The sequence below is a fragment of the Chiloscyllium plagiosum genome, unplaced genomic scaffold (assembly GCF_037043375.1).
Source record: "Chiloscyllium plagiosum isolate Xiang-an unplaced genomic scaffold, Cpla_swu_hap1 HiC_scaffold_4, whole genome shotgun sequence".
Classification (NCBI taxonomy): Eukaryota; Metazoa; Chordata; class Chondrichthyes; order Orectolobiformes; family Hemiscylliidae; genus Chiloscyllium; species Chiloscyllium plagiosum.
In genome coordinates, this window is record NW_028270142.1 from 4,811,844 (window position 1) to 4,839,494 (window position 27,651).

General features: G+C 44.0%; 1 protein-coding gene across 1 annotated transcript in view; it reads right to left on the minus strand.

Moving 5' to 3' along the window:
- Positions 1–488: 488 nt before the first annotated feature.
- The window catches only part of ttpa (tocopherol (alpha) transfer protein), a 44,812-nt gene continuing 17,649 nt past the window's right edge, over positions 489–27,651 (minus strand). Inside the window, exons 2-5 of the mRNA XM_043689296.2 lie at positions 21,903–22,056; positions 16,939–17,132; positions 3,199–3,309; positions 489–2,871 (exon numbers count right to left, since the gene is read on the minus strand). Of these exons, the coding sequence (XP_043545231.1) occupies positions 2,698–2,871; positions 3,199–3,309; positions 16,939–17,132; positions 21,903–22,056 (633 nt within the window). The 3' untranslated portion in view covers positions 489–2,697. The remainder of the gene's footprint in view (positions 2,872–3,198; positions 3,310–16,938; positions 17,133–21,902; positions 22,057–27,651) is intronic.

Genomic DNA, 27,651 nt, shown 5'->3' on the forward strand with positions numbered 1-27,651 from the left:
TCCTTTTTTTAAAAAAAATTATTAAACAATATGTCTCACAAACTAATTAACATTAACTGCTGTATACAGAGAAACAGCAATTTATCAGAGAGAGGAGCAGCAAAGCTAGACCTCAAACCCCACCTTTCAACCAGTTTTCAGGGAAATGAGGACAAACCTCAAATCCCACTTTCAATCATCACAAAACAGTAACAAATACACATAAGACAGTCTAATTAGATCTAAAAAACAGTGGATAGAATACAGACCTCCCCTCCAGCAACCCACCCATCCCTCCCACCTTCCGGCCACTCGAAGGCAGCCTGCCCCATGCCCCTTCTGGCTCTCGGTCTGCCCCATGCCCCTTCCGGCTCTCGGTCTGCCCTGACACACCTTCCGGCTCTCGGTCTGCCCCCTGCCCCTTCCGGCTCTCGGTCTGCCCCATGCCCCTTCCAGCTGTCAGTCCGCCCTGACACACCTTCTGGCCACCTCTAGGACAGCCCATTCTGTTTGATACTTTTTTGAGGCCAGTATCCCATCACAAAGTCCCCCTTTATTTACAAGTGGAGAGTCCTTAACACTGATCCCGCTCCCTCAGAGCCAGCGCTCAAAGAACACAACCTCTGACACTCCTCTTTATTTTTATTCTTTCCCGCGGCACTCTTGTCGTGTGTGTGTGTGTAGATGTTGGACACAGTGAAGAACAACAAGTGTGTAAATCTTTATTTATATTCCACATCCAGGAGAAAGGAAACACCCGAGTGGCCAGTGACAAGCAGTGCCCTTCACATCAAAGGGCAATGCTGTGTGATCAAACAGTGAAGGGGAGGGTAGAAATTAAATCAAAATAGAGTTGGAGGGGGACACTCCTGTTTCTATCTGTCAGCCAGGGCTCCCTGATTAACAGCCCTAATCAGGGAACTCATTGACTGTGAGGTCCACCTGGCTGGCCATGTTACAATCACTACATCACCAAGTGGGGAAAAAAAAATTAAAATCTGCACCCCCGTGTAAAAAGGTTGGATAGCCATGATGTAACCTTGAATTCTGAACCCTTGATCTTGAGCACAGCTCTTCAGCGTTTCAAAATTACTCTATCAATGATTGAATTGTTGCATTACAGCGCCCTCAGGTGGCATTCTGTTGGATGTGTCATTGCTTGCAGCTTTGGGTTGAGATAGAACAGAGCATTCACTCATCATAGCTCCGTGAAATGATATTTTAGTAAGTGCTTTTTAGCTTGATTATTGTCATGGTAGTCCTTTGGGAATGTCTACAACATCTTTTGTTGGTTTTATTATTTAAAATATAAACCAGAGATTCAGGACACTGCTTGTAAATAGAAAAGTGAGCTTTCTGTGCAAACAGCAAGAGAAAATTCAACATTTGAAATTCATAAATATTAGTTATTTTTATTGAACATCACTTTGCCAATCTTGCATTTATTTCACCTGTTTCAAGTCAGACTATTTCTGGCTTAATATATAAACTGTGCAACAAATTTAACCTTACTGATTTGATGGAAGCCAGATTGGTCAGCATTTAAAACAATCCAAGTGCCATTGAACTGTCCTTGAGTAATCAGAATTCACCTTCCAGTTAGCAGTTGACAAGGGAACCCTCCCAAAACTGGCAGAGACCTTTTTAAAATCACAAACCAATGTTAGCCTGAAGTCAGCTCAATAATCTTTGCTAGATGGCCTGGGCAGGAAATGAGAAGTGTTTCTCAGTGTCAAACCAACCCAGCATGCAGCTGGATTCAGGCAGGGCTGGGGAAGGTGCAGTACAGGAACAATAAAAAGTTTTTCATTTTATTAAAGAACACTGCATTCGTAAGGCCACAACAGGCAGGTGTGTTTCCCCGATGCTACAGGGAAAGTTTAGATCTCCCGTGCTGTGATACCCCCCCAACACCCCAGGTGATACAGAAGTGCCTTGTAGAATTTACTGTTTTGTTTTTGTTGCATATAATTCACAGATCTTTGCACTTTTCTTTCCAAAAATGTTGCAATGGCAATTAAAATGGTATTTGCACCTCACAACAGGCTTTCAGTATTTTTTCAGCACACAGTGAAAGATCCCACCAAAAGGCGACACAGTGGCTCAGTGGTTAGCACTGCTGCCTCACAGCACCAGGGACCCAGGTTCGATTCCGGCCTCGGGCAACTGACTGTGTGGAATTTGCACATTCTCCCCGTGTCTGCGTGGGTTTCCTCCGGGTGCTCCGGTTTCCTCCCATAGTCCAATGATGTGCAGGTCAGGTGAATTAACCATTCCAAATTGCCCGTAGTGTTAGGTGCATTAGTCAGAGGGAAATGAATCTGGGTGGGTTATTCTTTGGAGGGTTGGTGTGGACTTGTTGGGCTGAAGGGCCTTTTTCTACACTGTAGGGAATCTAATCTTTTAACAAGGGCAACTGTTAATTCAACCACTGCAGAAAGGTTTCATTCCTAAAGCTTTAAATATTAAACTTTAAGACAATGTACTCAGAAATCAAAACACATAGTAATAAAATCTTAATTTACAGTAATCTGAAATATCAAAAACTAAACATTTTGTTCAAATTTGATAGCTTTTAAAATTAATTTCTGCTTGTACTACATCATAATGCTTAAGTGATACCTGCTTGTTCTATAAAACAGAGTTAGTGTTTACAGTTATATTCATTGATTAACACAAGTAGTGCTGTTCAAACAGCGGACGCATTGGCACGAAGTATCAAGTAACAAGTGAAAGTTCAAGAAGATCTTTCTCAGACTGCAGCACAAATTCAGTCCATTCCTGACAAAGCTCCTCATAAGCAGGTCCATGGCCACCGTATTCAGGGGGAAGTATCTGAGCTGGAAAGTGCTTACAAAGGCTGTGCTGGTAATTGCTCCCATGCAAGTGAATCTGAAATAGACGCATCACACTCAATTAAAGTTACACACTATTCAATGTCTCGCTTTCGAAAAGTATCCTTTTTTGTGTTGAGCCAACAATTTTGTGCTTGAAATCTAAAACCTAACGAAGATGATACAGTGCTGTACTTCTGTTACTTTTTGCAAATCTAAATGATAATGATGGAGATTGAAACAGCAGTCTTCTTTGCATTTATGTGGAGAAGTCAGTGCCAACAGCAACTTTCCCAAGCATTTAGCTGAAATATATTTCAAGCAAAGTTGGCTAAAGTATTTGATTATTTTCACTGCGATTGTATTAAAATGAAGGGTTACTCACCCGCTCTTTGATTTTTTCTGACAGGAATGGTTTAATTAAGACAAAGACTGAATCAAACAGTACGGGTTCATTGATCATGTGGATACCTCGGACCTTTAATGGAAAGGAGTCCTGAGAATGACAGAAAAATGACACTCATTGTATTTCATGTTGGTGACCACTCAGAGTTTAATCAAATACTATCTGCGAATGTAGAAGTTGGTACATCACCATAAAGTGTTGTATCAACAGATCAACACTTGTTTAGAAACACATGACTAAATTAAAGCCGATAGAACCCTGGGTCACTTCCCTTAGTTTCTCCCTTATGTCCCATCATGCACTCTCCAAGTCTGTATTGTCCATGAGACCCAACTCTGGGCTGGCACAAAGCAATTTATATGCCAACATCAAGGAATTAGAATCCCTACAGTGTGGAAACAGGCCATTTGGCCCAACAAGTCCACACCGACCCTCCAAAGAGGGTCCCAGAGTGTTAGGTGCATTAGTCAGAAGTAAATGTAGGGGAATGGGCCTGGGTGGGTTAGTCTTCGGAAGGTTGGTGTGGATTTGTTGGGCTAAATGGCCTGTTTCCACACTGTAGGGAATCTAATCTACCCTGACCCATTCCCCTAATCTATTACTCTACATTTCCCCTGACTAATGCACCTAACCTACACATCCCTAAACAGGATATGCAATTTAGCATGGCCAATTCGCCTAACCTGCACAACTTTGGACTGTGGGAGGAAACCGGAGGACCTGGAGGAAACCCCCACAGACATGGGGAAAATGTGCAAACTCCACATAGAAGTCACCCGAATTAAACCAGAGTCCCTGGTGCTTTGGGGCAGCAATGCTAACCACTGAGCCACCGTGCCGCCCCTTTGTTTGGGAGGGATTGTCTCATGAGCAATTCATTTATTTCTAGAATTGTCTGAATTCAATGTGACCTGTTAAGATGAAAGATTATAAGTGCAGGAAGGTCATGTTGGAGCTTTACAGAAGTTTGGTTAGGCTGCAGCTGGAGTACTGTGTGCAGTTCTGGTCCCCACACTATAGGAAGTACTATGTGATTGTACTGGAGGGAGTACAGAGGAGATTTACCAGGATGTTCCCTGGGATGCAGCATTCCAGCGAGAGAAGCGAAGCTGGGTAAGCTTGGGTTGTTTTCTTTGGAGCAGAGAAGGTTGTTGGAGGTGTGTAAGATTATGAGCGGCATTGACATGGTGAATAGAAAGCAGCTGTTCGCCTCAGTTGAAGGGTCAATACAAGGGGAAAATATTTAAACACTACTGCAGGAGGAGGTTGAGAGAGGATTTGAAGAAAAGGATGTTCACCCAGAGAGTGGTGGGAATCTGGAATGCACTGCCTGGGAGACTAGTTGAGGCAAGAAACCTCACAATCTTTAAAAAATACTTGGCTGAGCACTTGAAATGTCACAACATTCAAGGCTAATGCTGGAAAATAGGACTGTGTAGATTTGGAGTAGGTTCTTGTTAGTGAAGACTTAATGGGCTGAAGGGTCTCTTCTATACACTGTGGTTCTATGATTCCCCTCTATTGGCTGTAATGTGCTGGGTAGTGTTTCAGCTCGTATTTCCACCTTTATCTGTAAAGTCAGAGTAAACTTTGCTGAACCTGTGCAGAAGAGAAGATTATGGGAACTGAAGTTATGTTAAGTGTAAATAGAGTTGCTGCAATATTTGCCACTGATTAATGTGACGATGCTGTGGCTTTTGTTGAAGAGAGATTTGAAAACAGAGGTATCAAGCTGTCTAGTTAGAATGCCAGCAAAAGTAAACAGCTTGTGAAGCTTGCATTTTTTAAAAAAAAGTTGAAACAATAGAAGCAGCCTGAATGGGTGTGGCCAGCTCTCGCAGAACAAGATTTCTAGTTTTTGCTTTTTTAGCTTTGCGATTCAGCTACTATTGGAGTCTCAACAGGGTTGGAAGCTGCAGTAAAGGTCTCCTGGCTGCTACTCGCTCTGAGATTTTGATTTTGTTTTTTTCTCTCTCTCTGTGCTGCATAGTTGCATATCAGAATATTGGATCTCTGAATTTGCCTTATTCTCAAGGGGTATATTTATGGGGTGTTACTATATTGGAACAGTTAATTAGTAGTAGTTACTGCATCTATTATTCTGTTAAGTTTCCAATAGAGTTAGGTTATTCTAATTTCCTCTTTCTTTTTGTTTGTTTTTAACTACAGTGTTTAAGTAAATTGTGTTTTGCTTTGTGTTGAGTCAGTTGACCAGTTGCATTACATTTGGAACACGGCACTTTACACTTACCTTTAACGTAAGAGAAAGTTAAGGTCTAGGCTGCTTTCTTAAAATATTTTGACAGGATCTGGTCTGGTCCATAATATTGGAAGTAGAATTGTCAAAAGCTATCCCTGCTCACAAAACTGGGTAAATCTCCACTTTGAAATAATGACAGTGGTGAATTTCTACTGATTCCCTTGGTCCATGAATGCTGGGCTAAGTTTCCTGATGAAGGGCTTTTGCCCGAAACGTCGATTCCCCTGCTCCTCGGATGCTGCCTGACCTGCTGTGCTTTTCCAGCACCACTCTGATCTAATCTCTGGTTTCCAACATCTGCAGTCCTCACTTGTGCCTAAGTTTCCGAGCAGCACGTCTTAAAAACTTCTATGTATCAAAAAAATCTATTTACTCAGAAACAGACTAATGTGTGCCAAAGAAACTAGAATGTTTTTCGGTGATATTTAAAGTCATTTTTAGTGATTTACAAATAGGAGACTTGACACTTACTAGAAACAGTTGGGTTATGACAACGCCATTTAAACCTGTATTAATGAATGAATTAATCTAACTTTTCAATGCATCAAAAAAATTCCTCAATATTCTTCTTCCTAAATAGTCTCTGATGCTTAGGGTGACTTGTTTCTACATTAAGAATGAGTTCTGAGGTGACTGAAGGGGCAGCCTACAGTCTCTATCACAGCTGGAGCAGGCAGTGACTGGGGAAGTGAGAAGGTGGAGTCTGAATTCCCATACACTCCATTCTCTGTCACTTCCAGCTTAACAGCAGCGACGAGAATTCAGTCGGACTGATCCTTCCCAGATGGTTTCCCTCTGCTTCAATCAGTCTTGGACCAGACTTTCCCAAGTATTGAAGAGAATGTTGCACTTTTTCAAGGGAGCAAGACAAATCCTCATGTGAGAAATTTCTGAAGTGAGAGCTAAACTTATTCAATACTTCAGGGGAGATCCTCTCTTACAAATGGCATGCCCTGGCAAGAACAGTCTCTCAAATTAGTTTCTATTTGTTTGATTTGAACTGGATTTTTGTTTTCCAAATTGACCTGGATTTTTTACCATGATGCTCGCTTTGCCAGGTCATGACATAGGGCTGGATTTTCCCTGAACTGTGGCCTTTCAAAGGCAGGCCTTGTGGTACGAAAGTCCTGGAGATAGCCTTTGAACCAGTGAGCTCTGTGCTTGCCATCCTCTTATAAATGGTTATCAATAGTTATCAATATTGGCAACACAGTCAGAGGGTCAGAAAATCTCAGGTGTAACCAGGCAAGGTAAGCACTGCTGTAGCAGGGTGGTGGCCACAAAGGTCCTCAATTATTGATGAAAATACAGAAACATAGCCCGTAGACTCTTCAAAGCTGAGAGGAAAACCCTCCGGAGTAATCTTCTGGGCTGTGGTCCTGTTCTATCTGGGCACCTTCCACCTGCACATATGGTGGACTAGCCTCTTGAACAAAGTGGTACAAGCTGAGAAGCACAAGCAGGCACTGGGGTCAGGGAGAGCTGTGCTAAACCCTTGTCAGGAGATAAAGGACGCTTCTTGGTCAGCACAGCTGAGTCTCAGGGGGTCAGTAAAAGTGGAAACAGTAGGGAATGTGAGCGTGTTGCTGTCAGGATCTCCAGGGGCACTATACACTCTTGCATACAGCCTGCAGGAGTCTATCTCAAGCACGAGCACTAGCAAGCATTAGTGCCAAAGATCTCCTCCATAGAAAGAGTGGTCAACCGTTGGAGAACAAGGTGTGACAGTGCCTGTTAACTCACACCAGTGGCCTGCACACCTTTCCAGTTCATCAGAAGGTTATCTTGGTGGATCCATCTTTCATTCACAAGCAGCCAGCAGCTCACCTGCTCTTGGTTAGCTCCAAGGTAAGATAGCTCGTGAAGGCACAGATGGAACAAGAGCGGATGGCATTAGTTTCTAAGGGCCCTCAGCACCTCTTACTCCCTCAGATAGCCCCCTGCCCCAGTCACCAAGTCTTCCTCATGAGTTCCAAAAAAAAACGCCACCAACCACCATTAACTCATTTCAATGCAAAGGAAGGGGCAAGTCTACCTTCAGTTCAGTTCAAATCTTAGGGGCACAACCACTTCGAAATAATAACAAAAGTGTTTGAGAAAAGAAATTCTTAGTTCGACATCCTGGATTGCTGAGAGAGCGATGGGAGCAAATTGCAGAGCTGTTGGCAGAAATTTTCCGGGCTTTTCTGAATACAGGATTAGTCCTGGGATCCAAAGGATTGCAAATGTGATGCTGTTGTTAAAGAAAGGGGCAAAGGATAAACCAGGAAACCACAGAGCTGACAGCTAGACATCAACAGTGAGGAAACTGATGGAGGCCATAATACAAGATAAGGTAAATATACACTTACAGAAAAATAAGTTAATACTAAACAGTCAACATAGCTTTGTCAAGGGCAGGTCATGCTTGACAAATTTAATTGATGGACATGGACACGGGTGAGGGATTTCAAGACGGGGGTCTTGTTTGTAAGGTGAGAGGAGAAAATTTTCAAAACGTCATGAGGAGCAGCTTTTTTATACAGAGCAGCATCTTGGCACAGTGGTTCAGTGACTCACAGCGCCAGGCACCCGGATTTGATTCTAGCTTTGGGCGACTGTCTGTGTGGAGTTTGCACATTCTCTGCATGGGTTTCCTCCCACAATCCAAAGGTGTGCAGGTTAGGTGAATTAGCCACGCTAAATTTCCCATAGTGTTCAGGGATGTATAGTTTAGGTACACTAGTCAGGGGAAATGTAGGGTAATGGATCTAAGTGGGATACTCTTCGGAGGGTCGGTGTGGACTTGTTGGGCTGAAGGGCCTGTTTCCACACTGTATGAATTCTAATTCTTTGACAATGTAACACAGGTAGTGGGTGAGGGTAGTGCTGTGCATGTTGTATATTTGGACATTCATAAAGTATTTGATACAGTGCCACATGACAGGGTGGTTAGCAAATTGGAAATATTTGGGATTGATGGATCCTTGACAGCATGGATTAGAAGTTGGCTAAAAGCTCGGAAACAGAGGGTAGGTACAGGCAGGCATTTCTCAGATTGGAGACGAGTTTAAAGTAGTGTTCACCAGGGATCAGTGTTGGGACCATTGCTTTTTTTTTATTTATATAAGCAATTAGGAGGTGGGTGCTGAGGCCAAAATCACTAAACTTATAGATGATACTATACTAGGGTGACAATGAGTTGTGAGGATCATGTTGAGCAACTTCAAAGGGACATTGGCCAAATGGGCAGACATCTGGGAGATGAATTTCACTGCAGAGAAATGTGAGGCAATGCATTTTGTTAGAAGAAACACAGAGACATATTACAGGCTCCATGATACAACTTTTAGAGTGGTACAGGAGCAGACAGGCCTCAGGCTTCACGTGCGTAATACCATGAAAGTGGCCGGGCAAGTTGGAACAACTGTTAAGAAGATTTATAGGATAATTGGGTTTTTAAATAGAAGCATTGAGTATAAAAACCAGTACGTTAGGGCCCGGGTGTCCTTGGAGAAGGAGCACGCGGTGTCCACCAACACCCTGGAGTTGTTCAGGGAGAGGTGGGCGCCGCAGGGAGTGGAGTGCATCATTTCTCCCTCCAACTCTATTTTGATTTAGTCCCTACCCTACCCTTCACTGTTTTTGATCACACAGCACTGCCCTTTGATGTGAAGGGCAGTGTTTGTCACTTGCCACCCGGGTGTTTTCCTATCTTCCTGGTGGTGGAATTTGAATAAAGATTGGTGCACTTTGTGTCTTTCACTGTGTCTCACACCTGCACACACACACCATGGGTGCTGGGGATAAAATAAGCACTACCGCACTTAGGTGGTAGTGTGGGGGCTAAAAAAGAAAGGGGGGAAAAAAAATAAAAAATAAATAGGGATTCACACAGCACTGCCCTTTGATAAAAGAAAAAAAAAACAGGTAAAAAAAACTATAAACAGGAGTGGGAATTTGAATAAAGATTAGTGCACTTTGTGTCTTTCACTGTGTCTCACACCTGCACACACACACCATGGGTGCTGGGGATAAAATAAGCACTACCGCACTTAGGTGGTAGTGTGGGGGTTAAAAAAAAAAGAAAGGGGGAAAAAAAAAGAAGAAAAAAATAAATAAATAAATAAATAAAAACCAGTACGTTAGGGCCCGGGTGTCCTTGGAGAAGGAGCACGCGGTGTCGACCAACACCCTGGAGTTGTTCAGGGAGAGGTGGGCGCCGCAGGGAGTGGAGTGCATCATTTCTCCCTCCAATTCTATTTTGATTTAGTCCCTACCCTACCCTTCACTGTTTTTGATCACACAGCACTGCCCTTTGATGTGAAGGGCAGTGTTTGTTACTGGCCACCCGGGTGTTTTCCTATCTTCCTGGTGGTGGAATTTGAATAAAGATTCGTGCACTTTGTCTTTCACTGTGTCTCACACCTGCACACACACACCATGGGTGCTGGGGATAAAATAAGCACTACCGCACTTAGGTGGTAGTGTGGGGGTTAAAATTAAAAAAAAAGAAAAAAACAGGGAATTAGGTCGGAGGAAAAAAAAAATTAAAATAAAAACCAGTACGTTAGGGCCCGGGTGTCCTTGGAGAAGGAGCACGCGGTGTCCACCAACACCCTGGAGTTGTTCAGGGAGAGGTGGGCGCCGCAGGGAGTGGAATGCATCATTTCTCCCTCCAACTCTATTTTGATTTAGTCCCTACCCTCCCCCTCACTGTTTTTGATCACACAGCACTGCCCTTTGATGTGAAGGGCAGTGTTTGTCACTGGCCACTCGGGTGTTTTCCTATCTTCCTGGTGGTGGAAATTGAAAAAAGATTGGTGCACTTTGTGTCTTTCACTGTGTCTCACACCTGCACACACACACCATGGGTGCTGGGGAAAAAATAAGCACTACCGCACTTAGGTGGTAGTGTGGGGGTTAAAATAAAAAAAATAAACAAAAAAATATATAAACCGGAGAACTCCAAAAAAAAATAAAAACCAGGAAGTGATACTACACCTCTACAAATCATTGGTCAGACCATGTTTCGAATATTGGGTTCAGTTTTCACACCTTATTTAAGGAAAGATGTGAAAGCCCTGGAAAGAGTTCAAAGGAATTGTATGAGAGTGATACCAGGAATGATAAGAGAAACAATGTTTATTCTCCTTGGAGTAGAGAAGATTAAGAGTTGATCACATTTCCATGTTCAAAATTATCAACAATGTTGACAGAGTAAAGGAGGAGATCCATTTTCCACTAGTTGGTGTGTCACAATTTCAACATTCTGGATTAGTGGTGCTGGAAGAGCACAGCAGTTCAGGCAGCATCCGAGGAGCAGTAAAATCGACGTTTCGGGCAAAAGCCCTTCATCAGGAATACAGGCAGAGAGCCTGAAGGGTGGAGAGATAAATGAGAGGAGGGTGGGGGTGGGGAGAAAGTAGCATAGAGTACAATAGGTCAGTGGGGGAGGGGATGAAGGTGATAGGTCAGGGGGGAGGATGGAGTGGATAGGTGGAAAAGAAGATAGGCAGGTAGGACAGGTCATGGGGACGGTGCTGAGCTGGAAATTTGGAACTGGGGTGAGGTGGGGGAAGGGGAAATGAGGAAACTGTTGAAGTCCACATTGATGCCCTTGAAGTGTTCTGAGGCGGAAGATGAGGCGTTCTTCCTCCAGGCGTCTGGTGGTGAGGGAGCAGCGGTGAAGGAGGCCCAGGACCTCCATGTCCTCGGCAGAGTGAGAGGGAGAGTTGAAATGTTGGGCCACAGGGCGGTGTGGTAGATTGGTGCAGGTGTCCTGGAGATGTTCCCTAAAGCGCTCTGCTAGGAGGCGTCCAGTCTCCCCAATGTAGAGGAGACTGCATCGGGAGTAACGGATACAATAAATGATATTGGTGGATGTGCAGGTAAAACTTTGACGGATGTGGAAGGCTCCTTTGGGGCCTTGGATGGAGGTGAGGGAGGAGGTGTGGGCACTGGTTTTGCAATTCCTGCGGTGGCAGGGGAAGGTGCCAGGATGGGAGGGTGGGTTGTAAGGGGGCATGGACCTGACTAGGTAATCACAGAGGGAACGGTCTTTGCGGAAGGCGGAAAGGGATGGGGAGGGAAATATATCCCTGGTGGTGGGGTCCATTTGAAGGTGGCGGAAATGACGGCGGATGATTTGGTTTATGCGAAGGTTGGTAGGGTGGAAGGTGAGCACCAGGGGTGTTCTGTCCTTGTTACGGTTGGAGGGGTGGGGTCTGAGGGTGGAGGTGCGGGATGTGGACGAGATGTGTTGGAGGACCACATGGGAAGGAAATTGTGGTCTCTAAAGGAGGAGGCCATTTAGTGTGTTCTGTGGTGGAACTGCTCCTCCTGGGAGCAGATACGGCGGACGCGGAGGAATTGGGAATACGGGATGGCATTTTTGCAGGAGGTAGGGTGGGAAGAGGCGTAATCCAGGTAGCTGTGGGAGTCGGTGGGTTTGTAAAAAATGTCAGTGTCAAGTCGGTCGTCATTAATGGAGATGGAGAGGTCCAGGAAGGGGAGGAAGGTGTCAGAGATGGTCCAGGTAAATTTAAGGTCAGGGTGGAATGTGTTGGTGAAGTTGATGAATTGCTCAACCTCCTCGCGGGAGCACGAGGTGGCGCCAATGCAGTCATCAATGTAGCGGAGGAAGAGGTGGGGAGTGGTGCCGGTGTAATTACGGAAGATGGACTGTTCTACGTAGCCAACAAAGAGACAAGCATAGCTGGGGCCATACGTGTGCCCATGGCTACCCCTTTGGTCTGGAGGAAGTGGGAGGATTCAAAGGAGAAATTGTTAAGGGTAAGGACCAGTTCGGCCAAACGAATGAGAGTGTCGGTGGAAGGGTACTGTTGGGGACGTCTGGAGAGGAAAAAACGGAGGGCTTGGAGGCCTTGGTCATGGCAGATGGAGGTGTAGAGGGATTGGATATCCATGGTGAAGATGAGGCATTGGGGGCCGGGGAAATGGAAGTCTTGGAGGAGGTGGAGGGCGTGGGTGGTGTCTCGAACGTATGTGGGGAGTTCCTGGACTAGGGGGGATAGGACAGTGTCGAGGTAGGTAGAGATGAGTTCAGTGGGGCAGGAGCATGCTGAGATAATGGGTCGGCCAGGGTGGTCAGGCTTGTGGATCTTGGGAAGGAGGTAGAACCGGGCAGTGCGGGGTTCCCAGACTATGAGGTTGGTACTTGTGGATGGGAAATCTCCTGAGGTGATGAGGTTCTGTATGGTCTGGGAGATGATGGTTTGGTGATGGGGAGTGGAGTCATGGTCAAGGGGGCGGTAGGAGGAGGTGTCCTCGAGTTAGCGTTTGGCTTCAGCAGTGTAGAGGTCAGTGCGCCAGACTACCACTGCGCCCCCTTTATCTGCTGGTTTGATGGTGAGGTCGGGATTGGAGCAGAGGGATTGGAGGGCTGCGCATTGTGAGGGTGAGAGGTTAGACTGGGGGAGGGGGGTAGAGAGGTTGAGGCAGTTAATGTCCCGGCGGCAGTTGGAAATGAAAAGGTCGAGGGCGGGTAATAGGCCAGCATGGGGTGTCCAGGTGGATGCAGTGGGTTGGAGGTGGGCGAAGGGGTCCTCGGAAGGTGGGCGGGAGTCCTGATTGCGATAGCAAGCTTGGAGGCGGAGGTGGCAGAAGACGTGTTCGACGTCACGGCGTCTATTAAATTCATTGATGCGTGGATGGAGGGGGATGAAAGTGAGTCCTTTGCTGAGGACTGATCGTTCGACCTCAGTGAGGGGGAGGTCTGGGGGGCTGGTGAAAACTCGGCAGGGCTGGGAGCTGGGATCTGGTGTGGGTGTAGAGCTGGGAGTGGGGGCGGAACCTGTAACTGGAGTGGGTGTGATGGTGGGGGGAATGGGGGTGGAGTCATGAACAGGGGTAGTGTCCCCTCAAGGTTCTGGGGGGCAGGGATGGTGACAGTGGAATCTGTGGGGGGCATGTCAGCAGAATGCAGGTGAGTGGCGCTGGTGGGGGCAGAAGTGGTGGCAAACACTGCAGTGGGGGGGGGGGCGGAAGTCACTGAGTGTGTGACATCAGCGATGATGTGAGGGGTGGAAGTGATGTCACGTGTGGTGCATGAGGAATTGTGAGGGGTGGAAGTGGCTGAGGGAGTGGCCATGATGGGGGCGGAAGTGACATCATCAATCAGCGTGGGGGTGGCAGCTGCACCAGCCACGTGGCTAATGGCGTCTGACCAGTTCCAGAGGCCGGGGGAATCTTCTGGAATGTTTGAGGAGCGCTGGTTATGGAGGTGGGTAGATAAAAGTTTGTTGTACTTACAGTTTTTGATGTTTGAGATGATGTTGAAATACTGTTTGTTGAGAGTATGAATTCTCCTGAGGATGTAGTACAGAGTGGGTCCTTTGCAATTCTGAGAGAGTATGGCCCTCAGCTGAGGCAGGGCAGACTGTAGAGAGGTTAGGTGCTGGTGCATTGCTGTGTGCGTGGAGCGGGAGGGTCTTGAAGGAGAAAAGTTGCTGGTGTTTTTGGATCTGTAGTCTGTACTGTTTATCCTGTTTGGGTCCGAACTCTGCTGGTTTAAAGGTGGTCCGGAGTCCGAATTTCAACATTGTCAGCAAGACAGCTAGGAGTGAGAGTAGGAGAAACCTCTTCACTCAGAGTTATTTGGATTTGGAATGTACTTACAGTGAGAGTGCTGGAGGCAGATTCCACAGGAGGTTTCAAAAGAGAGCTCATTTATTCGTATAGTTACTCATGAGACATGGGCATTGCTGACTGGGCCAACATTTATTGCCTGTCCCTAGTTGCCCCTGAGAAGGTGGGGGTGAGCTGCTAATTTGAACCACTGCAGTCCATGGACTGTGGGTTGACCAACCATGCCCTTTGGGAGGGAACTCCAAGACCTTGACCCAGTGACACTGAAGGAATGATGATATATTTTCCAAATTAGGATGGTGAGTGGAGGGGAACGAGCAGGTGCTGATGTTCCCAGCAGTATTTGCTATCCTTGTCCCTCCAGATGCAAGTGATTATGGGTTTGGAAGGTGCTGTCTAAGGACCTTTGATAAATTTCTCCAGTGCATCTTGTGGATAGCACACATTGCTGCTACTGAGTGTCAGTGGTGGAGGGAGTGCATGCTTGTGGATGTATTGGGGAAACCGAGTGTAGACTGGGTGGTTGCTTCACGGAACATCTCAGGCTTGCTGCAGTGCTCCAGCGAAGCTCAGAGCAAGCTAGAAGAACAGCACCTCATTTTCCACTTGGGGACCCTGCAGCCCTTCAGACTCAATATCGAGTTCAATAATTTTAGGGCCTGAACCCTCCCATGTCCTATCCTCCTACCACACACATCAGGTCTTGTTAATACATAATCTGCCATTACACACTAGCCATTGTTATCCACTAACAATCTCCATTAAAAGCTATTCACTCTCCCAGCCAGATCAGTATCAATTTCTTTGTCTGTCTAACTGTTCTTCTCTCTCTTTGGTCTCTATCCCCACTTATCATTTATTTCTTACCCCCTCGCCCCACCCTATCTTCCACATATAAACCAACTTCTTCCTAACTACCATAAGTACTGAGGAAGGATCATTAGACCTGAAACGATAACTCTGATTTCTTTCTACAGATGCTGCCAGACCTGTTGAGTTTTTCCAGCAACTTCTGTTTTTCTTTCTGATTTACAGCATCTGCAGTTGTTTTGGTTTTCATTTAGGATTGTTAAGGAGCTTGACAGAGTGAATGCTGAAAGGATGTCTCCCCTCATGGGAGAGTCTAGGGCCAAAGGGCACCATTTCAGAATAAAGAGGCACCAATATAAGACTGAGATGAGGAGGAATTTGTTCTTTCAGAGGGTTGAGAGTCTTTTGAACACCTTACCACAGAGTCCTTGTGTATATATATATATATATATAAGTCTGAGTTAGATAGAATCTTGATCAGTCAAGGAATCAAGAGAATACAGAGAAAAGGCAGTAAAGTGAACATGGGAAATGTTGAACCAGCCGCTAAATGGTGTAGCAGGCTCGAGGGGCTGAACAGTATTATACTGTTCCTAGTTCGAATGGTCTCATGGCATTATTGTTGCAACCCGCCCTCAGCCTTCATCACAACGATATTAGAATTTGGTGTCTGAACTCCCTTTTGAATGTTGTTATACAGTCTGCTTCCATTACCATTTCATTCTAGGGTATTATGATAGTGTGATATTACCATAAGACTATAAGATATAGGAGCAGAACCAGCCCATTCAGCCCATCCAGTCTGCTCTGCCATTCAGTCATGGCTGATATGTTTCCCAACCCCATTTCCCTGCCTTGTCCCCTTGATCTCCTTACTAACCTAGAACCCATTTATCTCTGTTAAACACACTCAATGACTTGGCCTCCCCAGCCCTCTGCGGCAATGAGTTCCACAAATTCCCCACCCTCTGGCTGAAGAAATTCCTCCTCATCTCGGTTCTAAAGGATTATCCCTTCACTCTGAGGCTGTGTCCTTGAATCCTGGTCTCTCCTAGAAACATCTAATCCACACCCACTCTACTCGGACCTCTCAGTACGATCCCCTTTCAACCTCTGTCAAGTATAGACCCAGTACACACCGTTATAACTCAAACTGTTTTCACTCAAATTCTTTCAAGGTTTGTTGACTACCTTAAACATGTTGCTTTATTTACAGACCTTACTGTCCCAGGAAGAAAAGTTTTTTTCCTTATTTACTTTAGCAAAGATTTTGAACACTCACATCCGCTCCATTTCATCCTTCTTTGAGCTATGGATGCCTACAAATGACTTCTCCAGTCAGTGCTTCAACAGCAGGCTGCATTTATTACAGCCTAAAATGTTTAGGATTTTCAGAGGTCATTTTGTTGCCTCATTTCTCGGTCTTATTTTGCTGAAATTCTTCTCCTTTTGACCATTGTTACAGAATTCAGATAAAGAATTCAGTTTGTCACCACGCTTTCACTGGTTAGTTGGAAAATCTTCTACATTCAATGACTACACTCTAAACATTTAAGGGTTAGAAATAAAGCCCGTCGCCAGGAAATGCTAATCTGGGTATGGAGGTCGGTAGATCTCAAAGCAGAACCAGGGAGATATTACAATACTGAGGATGCTCAGACCACTGGGAATGCAGTTATAAGGTTTGTCTGGCACAAATGTAATGAGAACATTAGTTTACAACAATAAGAGTTCTGGGGTGTAGTTGAATTAAAGAACATATTATGAGGATAGTCAAAAAGTGTGGGGCAGGAAAAGCACAGCAGTTCAGGCAGCATGCGCGGAGCAGGAGAATCAATGTTTCAGGCATAATCCACACTTTTTGACTCTGACTCTCCAGCATCTGCAATCCACACTTTCTCCAATATTGTGATGAGATTCAGGAAGTTGCTGATTCAGTAATTAAATTGGCTTAGTCACTTAGTGCAGCAGCATTGAGTTAACTGTGGTGAATGTTGAGATTATTGTGTTTTTTAAAAGCAGAGTTTGAATTCAACTTGAATTAAAAAGAAGAAACTTACTACAAGCACAGCAGCAATTCTCTTGGCAACTGTTGGACTGATCTGCAGAGCATGAGCAAATCGCCAGCCACAAAGATCAAAGATAACCTTCACACCATTCAATTGGGTTTTCACCTCCTTCACAATTAGCTCTGATGTAATGAGACTGATGCGAAACACCTCATAGGCTGTGAAAAGCTTGGGATCCCAGTGTTCTGGAAGAAGAAACACTTACGTCAACGATAAAATAACAGCAACTGTCCTTATTTCAACCTCTCTTGGGAAATTTGCATTCAACAAACATTAGTTCTTACGTCTCTATCTGAAACGTCTGCACATTTCTCTACCAAGTTTTGCTGACCCATAACGTCCACCAGGAATGAAACATTTCTCTTATGATTAGATTAGATTAGATTAGATTAGATTACAGTGTGGAAACAGGCCCTTCGGCCCAACAAGTCCACACCGACCCGCCGAAGCGCAACCCACCCATACCCCTACATTTACCCCTTACCTAACACTACAGGCAATTTAGTATGGCCAATTCACCTGACCCTGCACATCTTTGGATGGTGGGAGGAAACCGGAGCACCCGGAGGAAACCCACGCAGACACAGGGAGAACGTGCAAACTCCACACAGTCAGTCGCCTGAGGCGGGAATTGAACCCGGGTCTCTGGCGCTGTGAGGCAGCAGTGCTAACTGCTGTGCCACCGTGCCGCCCACAAATCTCTCTACTCTTTTTGTAGGACACACTAGTCTTGTACAGCCGCAACATGACCTCCCAACTCCTGTACTCAATACTCTGATCAATAAAGGAAAGCATACCAAACACCACCTTCACTATCCTATCGACCTGTGACTCCACTTTCAAGGAGCTATGAACCTGCACTCCAGGGGCTCTTTGTTCAGCAACACTCCCCAGGACCTTACCATTAAGGTGTATAAGTCCTGCTAAGATTTACTTTCCCAAAATGCAGCACCTCGAATTTATCTGAATTAAACTTAATCTCCACTTCTCAGCCCATTGGCCCATCTGGTCCAGATCCTGTTGTAATCTGAGGTGACCCTCTTTGCTGTCCACTACACCTCCAATTTTGGTGTCACCTGCAAACTTACTAACTGTATCTCTTATGCTCGCATCCAAATCATTTATGTAAATGACAAAAATCCTGATGTCGTTTGTCAGGATCAGTTCACCTTGTTCATCTTTTTGATTTACTAACTTAACGTTTTGATGTACCTTTCTCTTTTTATAGTGATTTCAATCTCACTGCCTTTCTCCTGTTATAGCCCTGTTAGAGAATGTACAAATTCCAAACAGACAATTACCTGAAGCTGGAATTGAATCTAAGTCCCTGACACTGTGAAGCAACAGTGCTAACCACTGAGCCATCATGCTGCCATCAGAGGAACCTAGGTGAGTGACTGCACTGTGTCTTGCAGATTTGCAGATGGTACACACTTCTATGTTGGTAATGGGCAGTAAATGTTGGAGGAGGTAGGTGGGCTATCAGTCAAGTGGACTGCTTTGGCCTGGATGGTGTTGAGCTTCTTGAGTGTTCTTAGGGCTGCACCCATCCAGGGCAAGTGGGGAGTATTCCATCACACTCCTGACTTGTGTCTCGTAGATGGTGGACAGGCTTTGGGGAGTGAGGCGATGAGCTGCAAATTGCCAGTGCACAGCCTTTCACCTGCTTATCATTTCCATTCTGTATATGGTGAGTTCAGTTGAACTTCTGGTCAATGGTAACCCACAGGATATCAATAATGGGGGATTCAGTGATGGTAATACCATTGAATGTCAATGTTGGTGGTTAGATTCTCTCTTGCTGGAGATGGTCATTGCTAGGCACTTGTGTAGCAGAAATGTTATTTGTCACATACCAGCCCAAGTCTGAATGTTGTCCGAACATGTGGACACAGACTGTTTTGTGTCTGAAGAGTTGTAAATGAGACTCTCTATTGGCAGGTCATGTTGCAGCTGTCTGGGACATGGTGGTTAGGCTACTTTTGGAATGCTGCAATAAATTCTGTTCTCCCTGCTTTAGGAAGGATGTTGTAAAACTTGAAAGAGTCCAGAAAAGATTGATAAGGAGGTTGCCAGGGTTGGAGGATTTGAGCTATAGGGAGAGGCTGAATAGGCTGAGGCTGCTTTCCATGGAGTGTTGGAGGCTGAGGGGCATTTTATAGAGATTGATAAAATCATGAGGGGAATGGATAGGGTGAACAGCCAAGGTCTTTTACCCAGGGTAAGGGAGACCAAAACTAGAGGACATGGGTTTAAGGTGAGAGGGGAAAGATTTAAAAGGGACCTAAGGGGCAACTTTTTCACGTAGAGGGTGGTGCATGTGTGTAATGAGCTGCCAGAGGAAGTGGTGGAGGTTGGTGCAATTACAACATTTAAAAGAAATCTGGATAGGTACATGAATAGGAAGGGTTTAGAGGGATATGGGCCAAATGTTGGCAAACTGGACTACTTTAAGTTGGGATATCTGGTCTGCATGGACACGTTGGACTGAAGGGTCTGTTTCCGTGCTGTACATCTCTATGACTCTCTAAGGACAATGAAAACAAAATATGTACCATGTATGATATATTGGAAACTGTAGTGTATGTCATTCACTTAAGATGGTATTCCAAAATAAATGTTTTCTTTGGATATTTTTCTCTCCTCTTCTAAAAGCATTGGCTCTGAAGGAGGTTTGCTTCAGAATACAAGACCTCACCAAAAGGCCTTTCATCATCTCCAGTTACCCCTCCAAACACTCACCATCTCAACTTGGAAATATATCGCTCTTTCTTCAGTGTCGCTGGGTCAAAATCCTGGAATTCCCTCCCTAAGGGCATTGTGGGTCTACCCACAGCACATGGACTGCAACGGTTCAAGAAGGCAGCTCACCCCCACCTTCTCAAGGGGCAACTATGGACAGGCAACAAATGCTGGGCCCAGCCAGTAGTGCCCACGTTCCATAAACAAATAAGCAAAAAAATGAAGTGAATTTCAACATGCTGTTCTGTGACAGAAGGCATTTGAGTTGAACTATTGCCTGTCCTCACCAGTATCCACAAACTTAGAAGTGTTTTCAAGTGGAGACCATCAGGGGGGAATTGTGGGTAGGATGTGATTTGCAATGAGAATGTCAGCAGTGCGTGACATCATTATGCTGGATTATGTCAGATTCCTGTTTATAAAATGTTTCAGACCAGGAATACCACCTGAAAACTGTTCCACATGAATTCAATCCAACCTTCCAAGATAAAGTCAATGATGTATCACAATCTAACGGCACCAGGCTCATGGTCATTTGAAGCAGTATGCACTTGTTAGGCTTTCTCTGTTTAACTTGATAGTACAAGGGGGAGCAGGGGAATTTACTCTCACATGGAGGCTTGATGCTGACAAAGGTGAGTTTGTGTTGATGTGGGTTATGGAGTGAGGTTGATTTGTGCAGACAGTGGCCTGGGGAGTTCAGACAGCATGGTCAGAGCAATGTAGCAGGGAAGTGGGAAAAACCTGATGTGGCTTACTTGTTGGTGACATAAGGTAAGGAAATGAGGAGCCGAAAATGTGTTGCTGGAAAAGCGCAGCAGGTCAGGCAGCATCCAAGGAGCAGGAGAATCGATGTTTCGGGCATGAGCCCTTCTTCAGAAAATGAGGAGCCAAAAATGATGACAGTAATGTCCAAATGTGCATCCATCTTAGGTCAGTGATTTGCAGCATCCTTACAAGGTGTTCACCTTCAACATTTTAACAAATATCCCCACTGAGATTGCTTCGGGTACAATGTACAGAAGCATATTATAGAGATTAAGTAGAACACTACAAACTAATGGGAACATTCAATAAAGACTGAATAGAAAAACCAACAAAACCACAATTCTTTCACAATTAAGGAAATGCCCCATCTCCCCTGTAATCATCAAAGTGTACCAACAATAAGACATGCCTTTAACTCTCTGGCCAAACTAGTCTCAACAATTAATGATGACGCACGCAAGAATAAGGTGAATAATTACAGGTGATATTTAATGTTGAAAAACAATGCCATTGTTGTGCTCCAAAGTCTTATGTTAATAGCAAAAGAGATGGACAGGCAGGTTGTAACCCTGAAATCCAAAAGGACTGCGGGTGCCATACATCAGAAACAAAAACAGATATTGCTGGAAAAATTCAGCAGGTTTGGCAGCTTCTATGAAAAAAAATCAGAGTTAATGTTTCAGGTCCAGCAGACCTCAACATTAACTCAGTTTTCTCTTCATGGATGTTGCCAGACCTGCTGAGCTTTTCCAGCGATTTTTGTTTTTGTTTTTGAAGTTATAACCATGATGTTAAACCTCTCTGTTTGACCCAAAGACGTTTTAATAAAGTCACAGATCATATTTTGCAGCATAATAGGATGATGAAAACTTCAAAGGGTTTATATTGCATAGTTGTAGCCTTTCTTACAATTGATTACTGTTGCACCTCCCATCTTTTTAAGTTACTATGTAATGAAAGAGCTCATTAACAACGTTCCAAGTGATAGTTGCATCAATGCAGTACTTTTCCATTGATATAACAAGACAAATTCTACTAACATCAGAAAGTGAAATTGGAAGATTTTCACACAGCTTTGAGTGATGTTACTCAGTTAGAAATGGCATGTTTTGAGAGAATGTGTTGCAATACTGTTACTATGACGACACTGAATGTCATCAAGGTGTTGCATTATTACCCTACCTTGATCTGGAATGATAAATGCAGTTTGTTCAGTTGTGCTTTTCCCTCAGTTAAGGGATGTCTCTGTACACCCAGTGGATGTATTTGAACATTCCTCACAAACAAAAAGAGTGTATGTCACAACTACAACTCTTCACACAGATCAATGAATAACTCACATTCAGGGAATTATACACATCGGCGGGTTAATGGTTTATTCTGTTAATAAGTGCTTGAAGCAGCCAAAGAAATTGAGTGTAAAACCTGGAAGATGCAGTACTCACCAATTTTGTATATTAAAACCCTGCTTCCAGTGGAATCGCGAGATCTTAAAACCCCATGGTAGCCAGCCTTGAGGAGGCCCATAACTGTTAAAGGCCTCAGATCTGCACAAATCTCAGGGCATTCTGCTCTCCATTTATGGTAATTTGACAGTAGCTGTGAAAAGAATGTTACAAGTTTAAAGCTATGTAACTGACGACAGTAAATGGAATCCTCTCTATAATAATGTTAAGTTTGTTATGGGGGATTTAAACATGCAGGTAGACTGGGAGAATCAGGATGGTACTGGACCCCAAGAAAGAGACTTTGTGGAGTCCCTCAGAGATGGATTCTCCGAGCAGCTGGTGCTGGAGCCGACCAGGGAGAAGGCAATTCTGGATCTGGTATTGTGCAACGAAACGGATTTGATCAGGGACCTCGAAGTGAAGGAGCCATTGGGAAGTAGTGACCATAATACAATAAGCTTCAATCTGCAATTTGAGAGGGAGAGGGTACAATCGGAAGTGACAATATTTCAGTTGAATAAAGGGAACTATGGAGCTATGAGGGAGGAGCTGGCCAAAGTTCAATGGTGCAATACCTTAGCAGGGATGACAGTGGAGTAACAATGGCAGGTATTTCTGGGTATAATGCCGAAGATGCAGGATCAGTTCATTCCAAAAAGGAAGAAAGATCCTAAGAGGAGGCAGGGGTGACCGTGGCTGATGAGGGAAGTTAAGAAACGTATAAAGTCAAAAGAGAAAAAGTATAACATAGCAAAGATGAGTGGGAAAACGGAGGACTGGGAAGCTTTTCAAGAACAACAGAGGGTTACTAAGAAGGAAATACACAGACAAAAAATGAGGTATGAAGGTAAACTGGCCAGAAATATAAAGGAGGATAGTAAAAGCTTTTTTACGTATGTGAAAGGAAAAAAAATAGTTAAGACTAAAATTGGGCCCTTGAAGACAGAAACGGGTGAATATATTACAGGGAACAAAGAAATGGCAGAAGAGTTGAATTGGTACTTCAGATCTGTGTTCACTGGGGAAGACACAAGCAATCTCCCGGAGGTAATAGTGGCTGAAGGACCTGAACTGAAGGGAATTTATATTTGCCAGGAATTGGTGTTGGAGAGACTGTTAGGTCTGAAGGTTGATAAGTTCCCGGGGCCTGATGGTCTGCATCCCAGGGTACTGAAGGAGGTGGCTCGAGAAATCGTGGAAGCATTGGTGATCATTTTCCAATGTTCTATAGATTCAGGATCAGTTCCTGTAGATTGGAGGGTGGCTAATGTTGTCCCACTTTTTAAGAAAGGAGGGAGAGAGAAAACAGGGAATTATAGACCAGTTAGTCTGACCTCAGCGATGGGAAAGATGCTGGAGTCAATTATAAAGGATACAATTACGACACATCTGGGTAGCAGTAACAGGATAGGTTGGAGTCAGCATGGATTTATGAAGGGGAAACCATGCTTGACTAATCTTCTGAATTTTTTGAGTATGTAACTCTGAAGATGGATGAGGGAGATCCAGTAGCTGTAGTGTGCCTGGCCTTTCAGAAAACCTTTGATAAAGTCCCACATAGGAGGTTAGTGAGCAAAATTAGGGCGCATGGTATTGGGGGCAAAATACTGACTTGGATTGAAAATTGATTGGCTGATAGGAAACAAAGAGTAGTGATAAACAGCTCCCTTTCGGAATGGCAGGCAGTGACCAGTGGGATACCGCAGGGATCAGTGCTGGGACTGCAGCTTTTTACAATATACATTAATGATATAGATGATGGTATTAAAAGTAATATTAGCAAATTTGCTGATGATACAAAGCTGTGTGGCAGGGTGAAATGTGAGGAGGATGTTAGGAGATTACAGGGTGACCTGGACAGGGTAGGTGAGTGGACAGATTCATGGCAGATGCAGTTTAATGTGGATAAATGTATGGTTATCCACTTTGATGGCAAGAACAGGAAGGCAGATTACTACCTAAATGGAGTCAAGTTAGGTAAAGGGGCAGTACAAAGAGATCTAGGTGTTCTTATACATCAGTCAATGAAAGCAAGCATGCAGGTACAGCAGATAGTGAAGAAAGCTAACAGCATGCTGGCCTTCATAACAAGAGGAATTGAGTATAGAAACAGAGATTCTTCTGCAGCTGTACAGATCCCTGGTGAGACCACACCTGGAGTATTGTGTGCAGTTCTGGTCTCCAAATTTGAGGAAAGACATTCTGGCTATTGAGGGAGTGCAGCGTAGCTTCACAAGGTCAATTACCGGAATGGCGGGACTATCTTACGCTGAAAGATCGGAGCAACTGGGCTTGTATACCCTTGAGTTTAGAAGACTGAGAGAGGATCTGATTGAGATGTATAAGATTATTAAAGGATTGGACACTTTGGAGGCAGGAAGCATGTTTCCGCTGATGGGTGAGTCCCGAACCAGAGGACACAGTTTAAAAATAAGGGGTAGGCCATTTAGAACAGAGTTGAGGAGAAACTTCTTCACCCAGAGAGTGGAGAGTGTGTGGAATGCTCTGCCCCAGAAGGCTGTGGAGGCCCAGTCTCTGGATACTTTCAAGAAAGAGTTGGATAGATCTCTTAAGGAAAGTGGAATCAAGGGTTATGGGGATAAGGCAGGATACTGATTGTGGATGATCAGCCATGATCATAATGAATGGTGGTGCTGGCTTGAAGGGCAGAATGGCCTACTCCTGCACCTATTGTCTATAATGGAAAGATAATGCTAGCATTTGTTTTTACTTTTCAAAATCACAGTTCAGCATGTCATGTTTTGAAGGTGCTAATGTCTAAGTAACCACTGATCACATTGATAATGAACAGAATTTAACACTAGTTGATCATGAGGTCGACTGGATCCTGTATGGAGCAGGAAGGCAATTTTAAACTTCTTGCTGTTGGACAAACTCACTGAATTACCTTGTTAGTAACTTGAAGACCATATAAATGGCACATGACAGGATTTTAATGACAAATTTTAGTATAAAGGTAAGTTGCCATAGACTAACTGGATCATAGGGTTGTTCTCAATTGGACAGAGACGACTGGTGGTGGGTTTAACCTGTGGGTCAGCGTGCCTCAGCCGAGCAGAGAGGCTGAGAAGGAGAACCCTTCATGGTAACCTCAGCTGGTACAGGAATTGAACCCACACCATTGCAATTATTCTGCAGCACAAACCAGCCATCTGGCCAACTGAATTAAACCATAAAAACGAAACAATGCAAAAGATTATCTTGTAAACCAGTTTTCAGGCTGGGATCTGACCTATCCAGTAAAAACATAATCTGGGATCAAAATAGAAACAGCTGAAGAATGGATATTCATAGTGACAAAGCAAATTATGTGCAAGTCCTTTGTAATATAGACTACTGTAGTTGAGTCATTGTGGTGACTATTTTTGAGCATTAGAAAACCAGTTAAACAGGATTAATTATTCACAATGTTGATGGTGAGGTTAACCCTTAACTCCCCTCAGCAATGACTCAGTAAACAGCTCCATTCAAGGGATGGACAACAAATGCTGACCCTGCAAATCCTACCTATGGAAGAATAACTAAAAACAATCAAGTGGTGTGATTGTTTTGGATAAAGGATATCGCTGGTCTGTTCTGCCCCAATATGGCAGCAAGCTCATTTTCAGTTGAAAATGTGCACGTGTTTCCGGGTCACCATTTTGTACATTTAGGAGATTTGCCTAGTGGCTTGAAAAATGATCCAACATCTAGGCTTCTGCATCCAATACTTGGGTGTCAAACTGGCCTTGACAGGTAGACTTTGTAAGATGTATTTATTGTGTAAGTGACACTGACTTTAGAATTCAGATTCAAATCCCATCGCATTCGAATTCCACAAATAATTCAAATAAAACAATGAACTGCAGATACTGGAGTTCTGAAAGAGAAACAGAAATTGCTGGAGAAAATCAGCAGGGCTGACAGCATCTACGGGAAGAAAGCAGAGTTAACATTTCAAGTCCAGTTACTGAACTCACTGAAACACAAGCGTCCAAAGTTGATTAAGCGAAGAAAATGGAGATAAATTAGAATAGACAAAATTATTTACATGTAAATATATCTTCAAAGATTTTGGAACATATGGGAGAAATATAAGCCCAATATTCCAAAACACTCTTTTACAGATCATGGAATAATCCTTGACAGTACCCAAAAGCTCCACTTGTACAGTGCTCACACCAGAAAGAGAAAAAATATTTTTCAATACGTGGAACTGCTTAAGTTACCATGAGTTGAGATCCCAGCTGGTGTATATTGGAGTTTAAATGTTCTGTGCTGCAAGTAACCTCTTCAGAGTTCTATCCAAACACTTCCGATCTGAAGCATCACTAAACTCCTTATTCTGAGTTACTATCTTCTCTCTTTCTCAGAAGCACAGATTTATATATCCATCTAAAAGTTAAAAACAAAAAAAAACTTTCCCCTTCAGCTTAGAAAATTCTAGAATTTTTTAACAGAAACCTTGATGCATAATGATTTACCTTTCTTGTTTGTAAACCCTCCTAATGTAAATAGAAACCCGTTAGTTCTGAAAGCCACTTCCTCAAATTATTTTAAAAGGCACACTATGGCTACAAAAATGCCAAGTTAATTGTTAACTCAGACACACAGGAAACATCCATAAATCATCATTCAAAATTCAAAAATCCAAACTTAAAATAAATAATATTGTAAATATATAGAAATCACACTGTCTACATCGCACTTGTGGTTTTGTGAGCTACCATGCCTGAGGGAAGAGGTGAGAAAGAGAGTTTTCCATAAGTAACCTCTGCCAGGGCATGAGTTGAACGCACACTGTTGGCATCATGCACTTTATATCAGCACAAATTGACTAGGTTCTCAGAGAGAAAAGAAAACAGCGTGGAAGCAGGCCATTCAGCCCATCCAGTCTGCACCAGGTTTCCAAAGAACATCCCACCCAGACCCACCGTATCCCCTTAACCCCCGCATTTACCATGGGTAATTCACGTAGGCTACACATCCCTGGAATCTGTGGGGTAATTTCCCATGGCCAATCCACCAAACTTGCACTTAAACATTTGGGAGGTAACTGAAGCACACATTCACGGGAAGAATGTGCAAACTCCACACCGACTGTCATAATGAAAGGAATTAGCTTTGATTCATGATATTTCTAGTTATACAAAGCAATTTGATAGCTTGTTACAGTTTGCAAGATCCTAGCACAGTATGAAACTCTCAGTGTCCATACATTTACACAGGGCAAAACCTCTCATCTATTGAAGGTTCTCATACTGCCAAGGGTAAATCACAGCACCAAATTCTGTCAGTCACCTAGTCCTGATTTCAAATCCACTGGCCTAAAAACAAAATATAATGATTTACTTACTTTATGCTTTGTATAAAAATGTTGGGATCGACCAAGTTAGATTCCATTGTGTACAATTCTGGTCTCCTTCCTATTGGAAGGATGTTGTGAAACTTGAAAGGGTTCAGAAAAGGATATTGCCAGGGTTGGAGGATTTGAGCTATAGGGAGAGGCTGAATAGGCTGGGGTTGTTTTCCCTGGAGTGTCAGAGGCTGAGGGGTGACCTTATAGAGGTTTACAAAATCATGAGGATCATGGATAGGATAAACAGATAAGGTATTTTTCCCAGGGTGGGGAGTCCAGAACTAGAGGGCATAGGTTTAGGGTGAGAGGGGAAAGATATAAAAGGGACCTAAGAGGCAGCTTTTTCATACAGAAGGTGGTACATGTTTGGAATGAGCTGCCATAGAA